The 13,464-nt window shown below is 46.6% G+C and overlaps 1 protein-coding gene across 1 annotated transcript; it reads left to right on the top strand.

The window, feature by feature from the left end:
- Window positions 1–1,090: 1,090 nt before the first annotated feature.
- LOC143834461 (vomeronasal type-2 receptor 26-like) lies at window positions 1,091–13,320 on the top strand. Its single transcript, XM_077331285.1, has 6 exons — window positions 1,091–1,293; window positions 4,716–5,007; window positions 7,526–8,341; window positions 9,525–9,752; window positions 10,836–10,962; window positions 12,410–13,320. Exons 1-6 carry the CDS (start codon window positions 1,091–1,093, stop codon window positions 13,318–13,320), a joined length of 2,577 nt encoding a protein of 858 aa, XP_077187400.1.
- Window positions 13,321–13,464: the final 144 nt, after the last annotated feature.

The raw sequence follows: 13,464 nt of genomic DNA, 5'->3' as shown, positions 1-13,464 counted from the left end.
GTATTTGAAAGGTTGTCACTTAGAGGAGGGCAGGATGCTGTTTCCGTTGGCTGCAGAGGAGAGGACACGCAGTAATGGGTTTAAACTTCAAGTACAACGATATAGGCTAGATATCAGGAAAAAAAATTTCATAGTCAGAGTAGTTCAGCTGTGGAATAGGCTGCCTAAGGAGGTGGTGAGCTCCCCCTCACTGGCAGTCTTCAAGCAAAGGTTGGATACACACTTTTCTTGGATGCTTTAGGATGCTTAGGGCTAGTCCTGCGTTGAGCAGGGGGTTGGACTAGATAGCCTGTATGGCCCCTTCCAACTCTATGATTCTATGTAGCATCACCATAGGTTTGCCCATTCCAAGTTGAGAAATGGCTGGAGATTTGAGTTAGACCCCACCAGGGGTCCTCATCAGGAAGTCTCTTCTGTGGCCTGTGTCTGAGTTGTAGCTACACATGGTGTTGATTTCCGCAAACTTTGTTTCTCCTCCTGTGCACCTGTTCCTGAAACCTCCACGACCAGCTTGCTCAGACAGCACAGAGGCGATTGATTCCCTATCCTTATAATTAGCAAAATCATCGTATTTATTCTTTTGACTCAAGTGGTTCCTCCCCTCCACCTGCCAAAAGACGGCATTTGAATCTGAAACAAAATTAAATTTAGAACCGAGTGCAGCAAGTGTTGACTTTTCCTTTGCGCCTGTGATGCCCACTGCGTAAACATGTCTTCTTCCCTTGAGAGCCGGGCCTGAGACTGAAGAAGACCCATAAGCAATATGAGGGTCCAGAGTGTCCCTGGATCAGAGGCCTCACTGGGGCACCTTCTGTGTTTGCCAGGGCTCTGCATCCCTGGCTTGGCAAAATTGGCTGCTTCTCTGTGAGGAAAACGCTGCTAAGTCACAGCTGACTTATGGGAAGCCTATAGGGTTTTCAAGGCACTAGAGAGAGGTCTGTTTTCACCTGGATGTTGCTTAGCTTCTGACAACTAGCAGGAGCGGGTTAGCCTGGCCTTCCCAGTTAAGGCTGACATAGTTTCTTGGGAGCTGTTGATGCCGCTGGAAATCTTCTTGAGGGCGACAATAGCATTCAGCCGAGCCGGAGAGATGCTCCTTCTCTTGCTGCTGCTCCTGCCCCAGGCCGCCTGTGGGACACGGAAAGCAAAATGCCCCCTGAATCTGGACAAGGATGAACTGGAGCCGCTGAATTATTACAAGCCAGGAGACCACCTGATCGGCGGAGTCATCTCCACAAGTAAATTTTTCCAGCACCATACTTTCTCCAGTCTCTACTCTAGCAGAGAATTCGGGTAAGTGGTGTCACAGCAGGTGGTCTGAACGCTAATGTCCAAAAGAGGAACGTGGCATTTAGAACTGGGTGGGGAAGTCCCCCCAAGCACCACAGGGTATATTGGTACTGGATGGGATGCGATATCTTTTTAAAAAATTCTTGGGACAAGAACAGCCATAGACCTGATCTCCTTAAAACAGAAGTATGATTCACAGTCAGAGTAGTTCAGCAGTGGAATAGGCTGCCTAAGGAGGTGGTGAGCTCCCCCTCACTGGCAGTCTTCAAGCAAAGGTTGGATACACACTTTTCTTGGATGCTTTAGGATGTTTAGGGCTGATCCTGCGTTGAGCAGGGGGTTGGACTAGATGGCCTGTATGGCCTCTTCCCATTCTATGATTCTGTGATTCTGTGAATTTGAAGTACATTCTCGTGACCTAAATCCAGGTTCAGAAAGAGTCCATCACAAATATTAACAAGGAAGGTATTTGGTATATTGTCTTCTTCCAAAGTATATCATCATCAGAAAAATGCAGGCATGGTATGCAAGGAACTGATTATAGTATAGTATAGTATAGTATAGTATAGTATAGTATAGTATAGTATAGTATAGTATAGAATCATAGAATCATAGAATCATAGAATCATAGAATCATAGAATCATAGAATCACAGAGTTGGAAGGGGCCATGCAGGCCATCTAGTCCAACCCCCTGCTCAACGCAGGATCAGCCCTAAGGATCCTAAAGCATCCAAGAAAAGTGTGTATCCAACCTTTGCTTGAAGACTGCCCGTGAGGGGGAGCTCACCACCTCCTTAGGCAGCCTATTCCATTGCTGAACTACTCTGACTGTGAACATTTTTTCCCTGATATCTAGCCTATATCGTTGTACTTGAAGTTTAAACCCATTACTGCGTGTCCTCTCCTCTGCAGCCAACAGAAACAGCATCCTGCCCTCCTCCAAGTGACAACCTTTCAAATACTTAAAGAGGGCTATCATGTCCCCTCTCAACCTCCTTTTCTCCAGGCTGAACATTCCCAAGTCCCTCAACCTATCTTCATAGGGCTTGTTCCCTTGGCCCCAGTATAGTATAGTATAGTATAGTATAGTATAGTATAGTATAGTATAGTATAGTATAGTATAGTATAGTATAGTATAGTATAGTATAGTATAGTATAGTATAGTATAGTATAGTATAGTATCATTATGTTATGATATAATATATTGTGTATTAGTATATTGTATACATTTTATGATAGTATTATGCAGCTCTTTATGAATTGCCTGTTTGGTGACAATGGCCTCTGAACAGCTACCTATGCCAACCATTTCCTAAAGGCGCCTTCTGTTGTTGTTTTTTTTATACCAATTGATTGTTTCTATCACATAGGGAAATCTTTTCTAAATCCCTATGACGGTTCCTGCATTCCGACGATGACTCACTTTGAAACAGGGCAACGTAGCGGACGCCAGTTTGGTTGCTCTTTGCAGGAGCCATTTTTTGAACATGCATTTAGCCAATGTCAGTCCACTTAATTAGTTTATAAATCTCTAAAAGGCTGGAAAACATTTCACAACTGAGAGTGCTGCCAATGTGTTTTCTCACTGGAGTGCAGCGCTTGAAAATTGGAAATTGGGACTCTGCATTTAGAAACAACCTGGTAGGCAAGGGACTTAGATGGGCACGACCAGGGATGAATTATCTTTTACCTACGGTAGGCACAGCACACAGGGCCTGCTGGCAGCCTTTAAAGATGCATAGGAGGAACGGAGCGCCAGCTGCCTAAAGAATAAACAGCTTTATTAAGTAGAGAACCGAGGAGAGGTCTGACGGACTGTTCTTTTGAAGGCAGTCAGGTAGGAAGTGTGCTTAAAGAAGCAGGAAGTCTGGAGAGGCTAGCAGGACACTGGCGGAGATTATCTGAAAAATAGCACCAAGTTCCTAATCTAAATATGTTCTGCTCACATCTCCACAGGTGCTCCCCCTAGGATGTTCTTCCTTTGCTTTTGAATCATGCAAACTACAGGTCTTGCACATTTCAACATTGCCCATGATACTTTTAGGAGCCCAAGAAAATGTTTTAATTTCATTTCAAAATCAGAAGAAGAAGAAGAAACTTTTAGAGTCGAAGAAAATATTTTAAGTATTTTTACATCAGAAAAAAAGAGAAAAAATTTGCTTTTCTCTCCCCGAAGGAATCTCAAAGCAGCTTACATTTGCCTTCCCTTTTGTCTTCCCTCAACAGATATCCTGTGAGGGAGGTGAGGCGAGGCTGAGAGAGCCCTGATATTACTGAAGAAGAAGAAGACTTTGGTTCTTATATACTGTTTTTTTCTATCTGAAGGAGTCTCAAAGCAGCTTCCAGTCGCCTTCCCTTTCCTCTCCCCACAACAGACACCCTGGGAGGGAGGTGAGGCTGAGAGAGCCCTGAGATTACTGAAGAAGAAGAAGAGTTGGTTCTTATAGGCCGCTTTTATCTACCCGAAGGAGGCTCAAAGCGGCTCACAGTCGCCTTCCCTTTCCTCTCCCCACAACAGACACCCTGGGAGGGAGGTGAGGCTGAGAGAGCCCTGAGATTACTGAAGAAGAAGAAGAGTTGGTTCTTATAGGCCGCTTTTATCTACCCGAAGGAGGCTCAAAGCGGCTCACAGTCGCCTTCCCTTTCCTCTCCCCACAACAGACACCCTGTGAGGTGGGTGAGGCTGAGAGAGCCCTGAGATTCCTGTTTGGTCAGAACAGCTTTCTCAGTGCTGTGGCAAGCCCAAGGTCACCCAGCTGGCTGGACGTGAGGGAGACCAGAAACAAACCTGGCTCACCAGATTAGTGCTGAAGTATTTAAAGTTATATCAGAAATAATTCTTTATCTTGATATTATTATGGGGGGAGGGGCTCACAAAGACAAAGTGCCCAGGGCCCATGAAAGTCACAATTGGACCCCAGGGCACAACACTGCTTAGGAAGTAACAACTGCATGGCTTGTTCTAGTCTGAGTTCCCGTCTTGTCAAACACCAAGGTGGAAACCTTATTTAGATTGTGTTTTCTGTGGTAAAGGGAAGGTCACTTTGCAGCCAGGCCCTGCCAGGTAACATGCAGGACCCATTACACTGGGACTATCAGACAGATCTGGGTTTGGGGCTAACAAAACTGAAGACAAAGGAATAGTCTTTGGAATAGTCTTGAGTCTTGGGAGGCATCATCTGGGCCACTAGGTCACTGTGGGTGGGTCACTGTGGGTGGGTAGGTTGTGAATTTCCTGCATTCTTCAGGAGGTGGACTAGATGACCCTGGAGATACCTTCCAACTCTATGATTCTACGATTCTATGAGTAAAATGCAGAGACTGGTATGGTCTGAAAAGATTCCTGGAGTTAGAGAAGAAGGGATTTGACAGAGTGTGGTCAATGAATGGGGAATGACCGTCTGACACATCTTTCCCCTTTAGGCGTGCGTACAGAGGGCATCAACACATCCTGACTGTCTTGTTGGCTGTTCAAGAAGTCAACCAGAACCCCGGTCTCTTGGAGAACGTTACCCTGGGCTACGACATCTACAACAACTTTTTCAATGAAAGGCTGACCTACGATGCCACACTAGACACCCTTTCTGCTGGCCACAAGAACATTCCCAACTACGGCTGCGGAGGAGAGAGCGGCCTGTCGAGTCTCATCGAAGGGGCGGACCCTGAAATCTCCCTCCACATTTCAACCCTGTTGAGCAACTACAAAGTCCCACAGGTTGGAACTGGGGTGGGGGTGGGAGGTGTGCGAAGGGATTCTCCTTCTGTTGACTTTCCCCCCAGGAAGACTCAATCCATAGGTGTGAGTGATCGAAGGCCAGGCTAAAGCCACTTGAAGATAGCGAAGAGACATAAGAATTATTAGGGCAACAGAGTTTATGAATATCAACCTCAAGTCACAGGCGACTGCTGAACTAATGTGGCTGTGAACATTTCCCCACTGATATTTAGCCAGTATCTTTCTATACATAGTTTAAACTCATTATTGAAAGTCCTGTCCTCTGCTGCCAATAGGAACCTTTCCCTGCCCTCTTTGAGTAACAACCTTTCAAATTATTATAGACAACAATTAAGTCCCCTCTCCACCTTCTCTTCTCCAGACTGAACATTCCCAAGTCCCTCAGCCTTTCCTTACAAGACTGGGCCACCGAGGGCCCAGATCTGCCTTGTGGCCCTCCTCTGCATTTCCTCAATTTTGTTCATGTCCTTTTTGAAGTAAGACTTCCAGTATACAGTGGCACTATGCCATCTTGCAACTTTGACATGATGCCTCCCCTGAGACAGCCCAAGATTGCATTCACCTTCTTTACTGCCACGTCACACTGCTGCTCCTTTTTAACTTAGTCCACACGTACCTCAATATCAGTTTTGTGACCGAGAAGTAAAACTTCTCTTCTTGTTCTCAGTTGCCTCCTTTCCCAGCATGTTCAGATCTCCTTGAACGCTATCATCTGGGGTGTTCTCTACTCTTGTTGTAGCAGTTAGGAGTGCGGGTTCAATTCTGCGCTCCCCCACATGCAACCAGCTGGGTGACCTTGGGCTTGCCACACCTTGGGCTCTGGGCACTTTGTCTTTGTGAGCCCTTCCCCCCATAATAATATCAAGAGGAAGAATTATTTCTGATATAACTTTAAATACTTCAGCACTAATCAGGTGAGCCAGGTTTGTTTCTTCTCTCCCTCACGTCCAGCCAGCTGGGTGACCTTGGGCTTGCCACAGCACTGAGAAAGCTGTTCTGACCAAGCAGGAATCTCAGGGCTCTCTCAGCCTCACCCACCTCACAGGGTGTCTGTTGTGCGGAGTGGAAAGGGAAGGCAATTGGTAGCTGCTTTGAGACTCCTTTTGGTAGAGAAAAGCGGCATATAAGAACCAACTCTTCTTCTTCCTCCTCCTCCTCCTCCTCCCCACCCCAATTGGGTGTCATCTGCAAATGTAATGAGTAGCCCGTCCACCCCCTCATTCACTGCTCACCTGCCAACTATCTGCCGTAATACCATTGGCAACTACTCTTTGGGTGAGGTTTTCTCTCCAGGTCCCTATCTAATTGGGGGGGGGGGGGGAGGAGGAGGAGGAGGAGGAGGAAGAGTAAAAACCAGGCAGTCACCTATGCCTATACAGCACACAATAGATAATGCACTTTCAATGCACTTTAGAAGTTCCTATTCCACACAGGAAAATCCATCTGCCAAAGCACATTGAAAGTGCATTATCCTATGTGTGAGGAAAGGGCCCTAGAGACCTTTTGTTGATGTTTGATTCAGTTTCGGTGAGAGAGGCAGTCTCTAGGAAGCTCCTTGAATACCCTTTAAACATGGGAAATTTTGTAGTTCAGGTTATGCAGGATTTATCACCCATTACTTTGCAAAGACATTTGACATTCTTAACGAAGAAGCTAAGGAATAAATGAATCATCCATAGAAGGGGTTTTCCTTTTTAAATTAAGGGGCTTTCCGCACATCAGTAAAAATAGCATTGTGCCAGCTGAATGGTATAGCGCTAAATCATATTGCACCTCCCGGCCTCTCCTCACTTTTCTGCTGTCTCGCTTTCGTCTGCCGCCTTTTTGTGCTTCTCACCCTCCACATCTGCTGCTGGAAATGGCAGAAGGGAGCAAAGCGCTTTATATGCTCTTATATGCTCTTCCACCTGTCAATCAATCCAGGCAACCAATCCCCTTTCGCCATGTTTTAAAGGTCCCGCGATGCCCGCTAATTTTTTTTTTTAATTCACACTTCTCTGTTGAAACGCCTATGCATATAATTTTAGATGATAGTGCTTTTTGAATGCCACCCCTTATGGAATCATGAGTCTGTTGATAATCTTAAAAATCAAACTCGTTCTTGATTTTTGGGGGGAGGGGGACTTTAGAGAGGCATGCTTTGTGTCACAATTTTGGGAAAAATTATTTTATTTTTGGCATTGCCTGTTTGTTGCTCCAGGCTCTTCTCCATTAAAAAAAAAAAAAAGCACTTCCTGTCCCCTATAAGATGGGCGAGGGAGGCGGGTGTTAGGGCAGGACATTGGAGGCAGAGGTAGCGCTTCTTCGCCTTCAAACATTTATTTTGCTGGTGGCCTGGAGGATCATTGTCCATGGGGTCACGATGGGTCGGACATGACTTCGCACCTAACAACAACAACAACAACAACAACAACAACAACAACAACAACAACAACGTGCGTTTGAGATTTTGTTCTGAAAACAGGTATTAATTCCTTCTCCTTCCTTTCCTTTCTAGGTCAGTTTTGGTTCTGTTTCTCATGTTTTCAGTGATAAAATGCGGTTCCCGTTTTTCTATTGGATGTTCCCCAAAGAAGAAGCTGTGCACATGGGCATTGTCCAATTACTCCTGCACTTCCGATGGACCTGGATTGGCCTCATTGCTCCGGACACGGACAACGGAGAAAGGTTCCTGAGGACCCTGACCCCCCTCCTCACCAGACATGTCATTTGCGTGGCTTTCTCCATCAGCGTGCCGAGGTTCCAACTGAATACTGAAGTGGCACCAATAACATCCTTTCCCTTATGGAGACAAATCAATGTGGTGGTTTATTATGGGCAAACAAGCTGCTTCTACGAAGCATTCTACCTCATTCGAAGCGCAGACGAAATGCATAATAAACCGGTAACGGGGAAAATCTGGGTCACCACAGCTCTGTGGGACCTTACCTTCAGTATCCCTTACGGAGATCTGATTTCTGAGCACCTTAATGGATTTTTTTCATTCTTAATCCACACAAACAAAAGGAGAAAATATGATAGACCGAAATCATTTGTATTAGATATTGAGCCAATTGGGGAGAGGGCATTTCGTTGTTCCTATTCAAAGCACGTGCTGTCAGCGAAAGGGAAAACCAGATGCAGAGAAAAAGAAGAACTGGAGACCTTCCCGCAGGGGCTGCGTGAAAAGGGCCTCTCTCAAGAGAGCTACAGCATTTCCAACACAATCTGGGCCGTGGCTCACGCCTTAAATGCCGCCTACTCAGCTCGATCCAAGCGGAGGGTGATGGTGGCCGGAGACCGCCAAGAAGTTCAGAGACTCCAGCCCTGGCAGGTATTCCTGGACCCTCACAGGCCAGTTCACTGAGTTGTGGAATTGTTACCTTGGAGCCAGACTCTGAGCAGAGGTTCAATGTTGGGGTGTACAACTTGCAAAGATCTGGTGTCTTTGTGTGTCCTTCAGCCTTCTTGGGAGAGGTGGGACTCTTCTTATCGTGAACTGTTATTTCTTTCCTGTCTGCATTGACTCATTCCACAGGCTCCACTGCTGGAGGAAAGTCCCCTTTAACGGCCATTTCCATGAGTTCTGCTGCACTCTTCATGCACTCTCTGTCTAGCTCACAATACCCAGCCATTCTCTGCCCACTGGGGTGGGCGTCAGGGACATGGACTTCTTATTGCGCAAGGCTCCCACCACCCATAAGAGCCTCTTGTGGCGCAGAGTGGTAAGGCAGCTGCCTGAAAGCTTTGCCCATGAGGTTGGGAGTTCGATCCCAACAGCCGGCTCAAGGTTGACTCAGCCTTCCATCCTTCCGGGGTCGGTAAAATGAGTACCCAGCTTGCTGCTGGGGGGTAAACGGTCATGACTGGGGAAGGCACTGGCAAACCACCCCGTATTGAGTCTGCCATGAAAACGCTGGAGGGCGTCACCCCAAGGGTCAGACATGACCCGGTGCTTGCACAGGGGATACCTTTACCTTTACCTTTACCCATCACCCATGGGGGCTCGATAGGGCCCAGGGGTGCCCCCATCAAATATTGCACCCATGATATGTGCCTTGGCTGTCAGATCCTTGTTTCACTGTTGGATACACAATCATGTATATACATCTCATGGTTCTAAATACAGTCTAACCCCCAATGCCGAAAATCCTAAAATGACAGGACAGGAGTGAGGGTTGCCAGGTCCTTCCTGGTCATTGGAGGGGAAGGTTGTCAGATCCAGGCTGGGAAACTCCTGGAGTTTTGGGGTGAGGGCCTGGAGAGGAAAAGGGCCTCAGAGGCATCCAAATAGCAAAGCAGCCATTTTTTTCAGTAACTTAACTCTGTCTTCTGGAGATGAGCTGTAATTCCAGGGGATCTCCAGGCCCCACCTGGAGGCTGGCATCCCTAGCAGAGGTACCCAGAGTTGTTTTCCAGTCTTGAAATGCTCTCTCTCTCTCTCTCTCTCTCTCACACACACACACACACAAACACTCTCTCTCTCTCTCTCTCTCTCTCTCTCTCTCTCTCTCTAGCTTCATCCTTTCCTCAGGAACCTCCAGTTTTACAATGTTTCCCTGGATGGTGTGTATTTTGATGAGAAAGGGGATCTAGCAGCTGACCTGGATATTGTGCACTGGGTGGCATTTCCTAATATAACTGTTGGTGACGTGAAATTTGGGAGTATCAAGAGACAGGCCTCGACAGGAACGAAGGTCACCATTCAAGAAGACCTAATTATGTGGCCCGCCAGAATTAACCAGGTGAGGAGGTTTCCTGTTTCATTACGTTCCCTTTCGCTTGTGCTGAGTAACTGGGTGACTCAAATCTATAAATTAAAAACCAAATATATTTCCTGTCAAATGCTAAGAGCACATGGAAGAAACTAGTGAGAAGGGTCCCAGGAACAGAGGTGGGTATCTAGGGTCCCTTTGAGTTTACATCAGGGTCAGTTTATGCCCATGAAAAGCTGTTCCCAAATCAGGACCCATCAAGGCATGTCCTCTGGCTCGGGCAATTTTAGACTGGATTGCTTTGGCAGGAAACGTTGAGATGAGGAGGGGATATGGATCACTGGTAGAGCATCTGCTTGCCATGCAGAAGGTCTTAGGTTATATATGAATGAATGAATGAATGAATGAATGAATGAATGAATGAATGAATGAATGAATGAATGAATGAATGAATGAATGAATGAATGAAGACCACGATCTGGTCCAATATGAGACACCTTCATGAGTTCAGCCTGTTGTATAATATTTGGGAGATCATTCTCTGTTGATCAGGCAAAGTAAAGAGCCCAATCTCACGGCCATACCAGAAGCTTCATTTAGAAGAAGAAGAAGAGTTGGTTCTTATATGCTGCTTTTCCCTACCCGAAGGAGGCTCAAAGCAGCTTACAGTCGCCTTCCCATTCCTCTCCCATTCCTTTCCTGTATATAGCCACTGCCTTCACACAATGACAGTTTTAGGACCTCTGTGCACACAATCCACAATTCCTTAATGAGACTTCAATTTAAGGCCCCGACTTCCCGGGAAAATGCTGAGGAGACCAAGAGAAACGATCATCGAGGAAGCAGCTCCCATCCCATTCAGACGTAATTGTGAGAGCAAGAGACTCGGTTTTGTCTAATTGAGAGGGGGGGGGGGGCTCAGCTGTCATCTGGGCCTAGCAGGCCACACCTCTAGTTCTTAGGTAAAGGAGGGATAAGGAGGCACATAGACCGAGATGAGAGTTTGCCAAGTTTTCACCACTTCATGGTAAAATTCATGCCAGATAGATGTCTTTTCTGATAATGTGACTCAGTTCCTTCACACAATTGAATTGACCCTCCTTGTCTTTCTAGACCCAGCCTCAGTCAAGGTGCTCTGAAAGCTGTCGCCCGGGATACACAAAACTGGTTCGGGACGGAGAGCCCATTTGCTGCTTTGATTGTTCTCCGTGCAAGGAAGGGACCGTCTCCACGCAGGAAGGTGGTCCCAGGGGAACGGGCAGCCTTTGGGGAATGGGGTGAAGACTCAGAGAAGCCCACAAAGGTGCTTTAAACAATGTCGTGCCTTGGACAGCCATGGGGGTAGGGCTAAATTCTCTCTCCTCTTTGTGGCCTTCCTGTTTATGGATTCAGGTGGGTTGCCAGGTTGGTCTGAAGCTGTAGGACCGACAACATTTTACTCAAAGGAGTATGCTTGTGCACAAAAGCTTACACCTGGAATAAAACTTCATTGACCTTAAAGGTGCCACTGGACTCAGACTGATTCTACAGTCTCCTGCCTTATGGCCACTAGTTCCACAGGGGCAAGGTTAAGGCTCAGCTTTGCCAGCAAGTACTTCAAGTGGACTGACAGTGCGCTTTGGGTTCTGCTACGACAGAATCTGCTGCGCTGACAGTCTCCAGCCCCAGACTTGCAGCCGGGCAGACTGGCGGATAAGCAAAAGGTTGCTATGAGAGAAGTGTAGAATTACTGTCCAGGGGGACGGGGAAGCCTCCAGAATATAGGAGGAAACACTGGTTTTTTTTTGGGGGGGGGAGGCTTGGATTTGGAACTTCATGACCCAGACTATCGTGACATGAAATAATTAGAGAGCTGGTCGTGGACATAAGAGCTCAGAGTTCAGATTCCATCTCAGCCTCAAAGGTCAGAGGTGGCATGGGGGAGGGGAGGGATGCATTGGGTCAAGTCCCACCTCTTTACTTTGGCCTGATCCTGTGTTGAGCAGGGGGTTGGACTAGATGGCCTGTATGGCCCCTTCCAACTCTATGATCGATCCTATTCTATGATTTACCTAAATCGATTCTCATGGATCTTATGGATAAAAACATAGAATGGCACGTATAAAGAAAAGTAACAGCATAAGAACATGATTTAAGAAGAGTCCTGCTGGATTAGACCAATGATCCATCTAGTCCTGCATCCTGTCCCACACAGTGGCCAACCAGTTCCTCTGGAGGGGCAACAATAGTACATAAAGGTAAGAAGAGCTGTGCTCGTTGTTATTACCTGCCGTGAGCTATCTGGCTAGGAATGGTGGTTTAGAAGTCAAATAAATAAATAAAATAACTACCAACATCCTATCTTACACAGCGACCAACCTGGCTCTAATCAATTTCATCTTTTAGCCACCTGTGGCTACTTTATAATTTGACTTCATTCCATGTTCGACACTGTGGAAAGTCTTCTCAGCTAGCCGCAAGAAGTGATATCCTTTTTTAGATGAACAGGCAAATTTCTGTGCCTGGGATATTTTTCTACAAAACCTTTGGTGCACAACTATTAGAATTCTTTAGAACTCTCTCATCTCCATTAATTTGGCTTTTGTGACCTCTGAGACATGCTGAAACCTAGAGTGTCATAGAATCAAGATAATCAAGGAAATACAATCAATGAGTCCTGGAATTGAAATCCCTTTTGTTGTTTTCAGATGCAGACCACTGTACCCCGTGTCCAGAGGACCAGCATGCAAACGAAGACAGGGATGGATGCGTCCCCAAGACTGTTACCTTCCTGTCATACCAAGAGCCTTTGGGCATCACTTTGGCTTTCCTTGCTCTGTTCTTGTCTCTTTCCACAGGCTTTATCTTGGGCATCTTCATTAAATACTTAGAGACTCCTATGGTCAAAGCCAACAACCGGGAGCTCAGCTACACCCTCCTCGTCTCCCTCCTGCTTTGCTTCCTGTCCTCCTTGTTATTCATTGGCCATCCTGGAAGAGTGACCTGCCTCCTCCGGCAAACGGCCTTTAGCATCGTCTTCTCCATTGCTGTCTCTTCTGTGTTGGCCAAAACAATCACCGTGGTGCTGGCCTTCATGGCCACAAAGCCAGGGAACAAAATGAGGAAATGGCTGGGGAAGAGCTTGGCAAAGAGAATAGTTGTTTCTTGCACCCTTATTCAGGTGGTCATCTGCTTTGTCTGGCTGGGAGTTGCTCCCCCTTTCCCAGAGTCTGACATGCACTCCCTACCCAGACAGATCACACTGCAATGCAATGAAGGGTCTGTCACCATGTTCTATGTGGCCCTTGGCTATATGGGCCTCCTAGCTGTGGTCAGTTTTGTGGTCGCCTTCTTAGCTAGGGATCTACCTGGGGCCTTCAATGAAGCCAAGCTGATCACCTTCAGCATGCTGGTCTTCTGTAGCGTTTGGGTGTCTTTTGTGCCCACCTACCTGAGCACCAAAGGGAAGTACATGGTCGCCGTGCAGATCTTCTCCATCCTGGCCTCCAGCGCTGGCTTACTGGGCTGCATCTTTATTCCCAAATGTCATATCATAATACTGAGGCCTGGTCTGAATACAAAGGAGCATCTAATGGTGAAAATAAATGATGACAACTGATTATACTGCCCCGCAGTAAATAGGGAATGAACAAATCTAATGCGATTCCCTTCACAGACAACCCTTTTGTTGGTCTTCCTACAAATGTTTGTTCCCCTCATATACCTCAGAAGGGAAATTAATTGTGAGTGATGAAGGGAAGAT

This window comes from Paroedura picta, chromosome 3, assembly GCF_049243985.1.
Source record: "Paroedura picta isolate Pp20150507F chromosome 3, Ppicta_v3.0, whole genome shotgun sequence".
NCBI lineage: Eukaryota > Metazoa > Chordata > Lepidosauria > Squamata > Gekkonidae > Paroedura > Paroedura picta.
The sequence above is the reverse complement of the archived record's forward strand: the minus strand, read 5'-3'. Positions and strand labels throughout refer to the sequence as shown.

What these genes read in the sequence shown, in the direction of transcription:
- LOC143834461 (XM_077331285.1), top strand. Translation starts at nt 1,091, where the DNA reads ATGCTCCTTCTCTTGCTGCTGCTCCTGCCCCAGGCCGCCTGTGGGACA. An exon ending in AGAGACTCCAGCCCTGGCAG is followed by an intron (nt 8,342 to 9,524) that starts GTATTCCTGGAC and finishes CTCTCTCTCTAG; the next exon opens with CTTCATCCTTTCCTCAGGAA. An exon ending in GACCGTCTCCACGCAGGAAG is followed by an intron (nt 10,963 to 12,409) that starts GTGGTCCCAGGG and finishes TGTTGTTTTCAG; the next exon opens with ATGCAGACCACTGTACCCCG.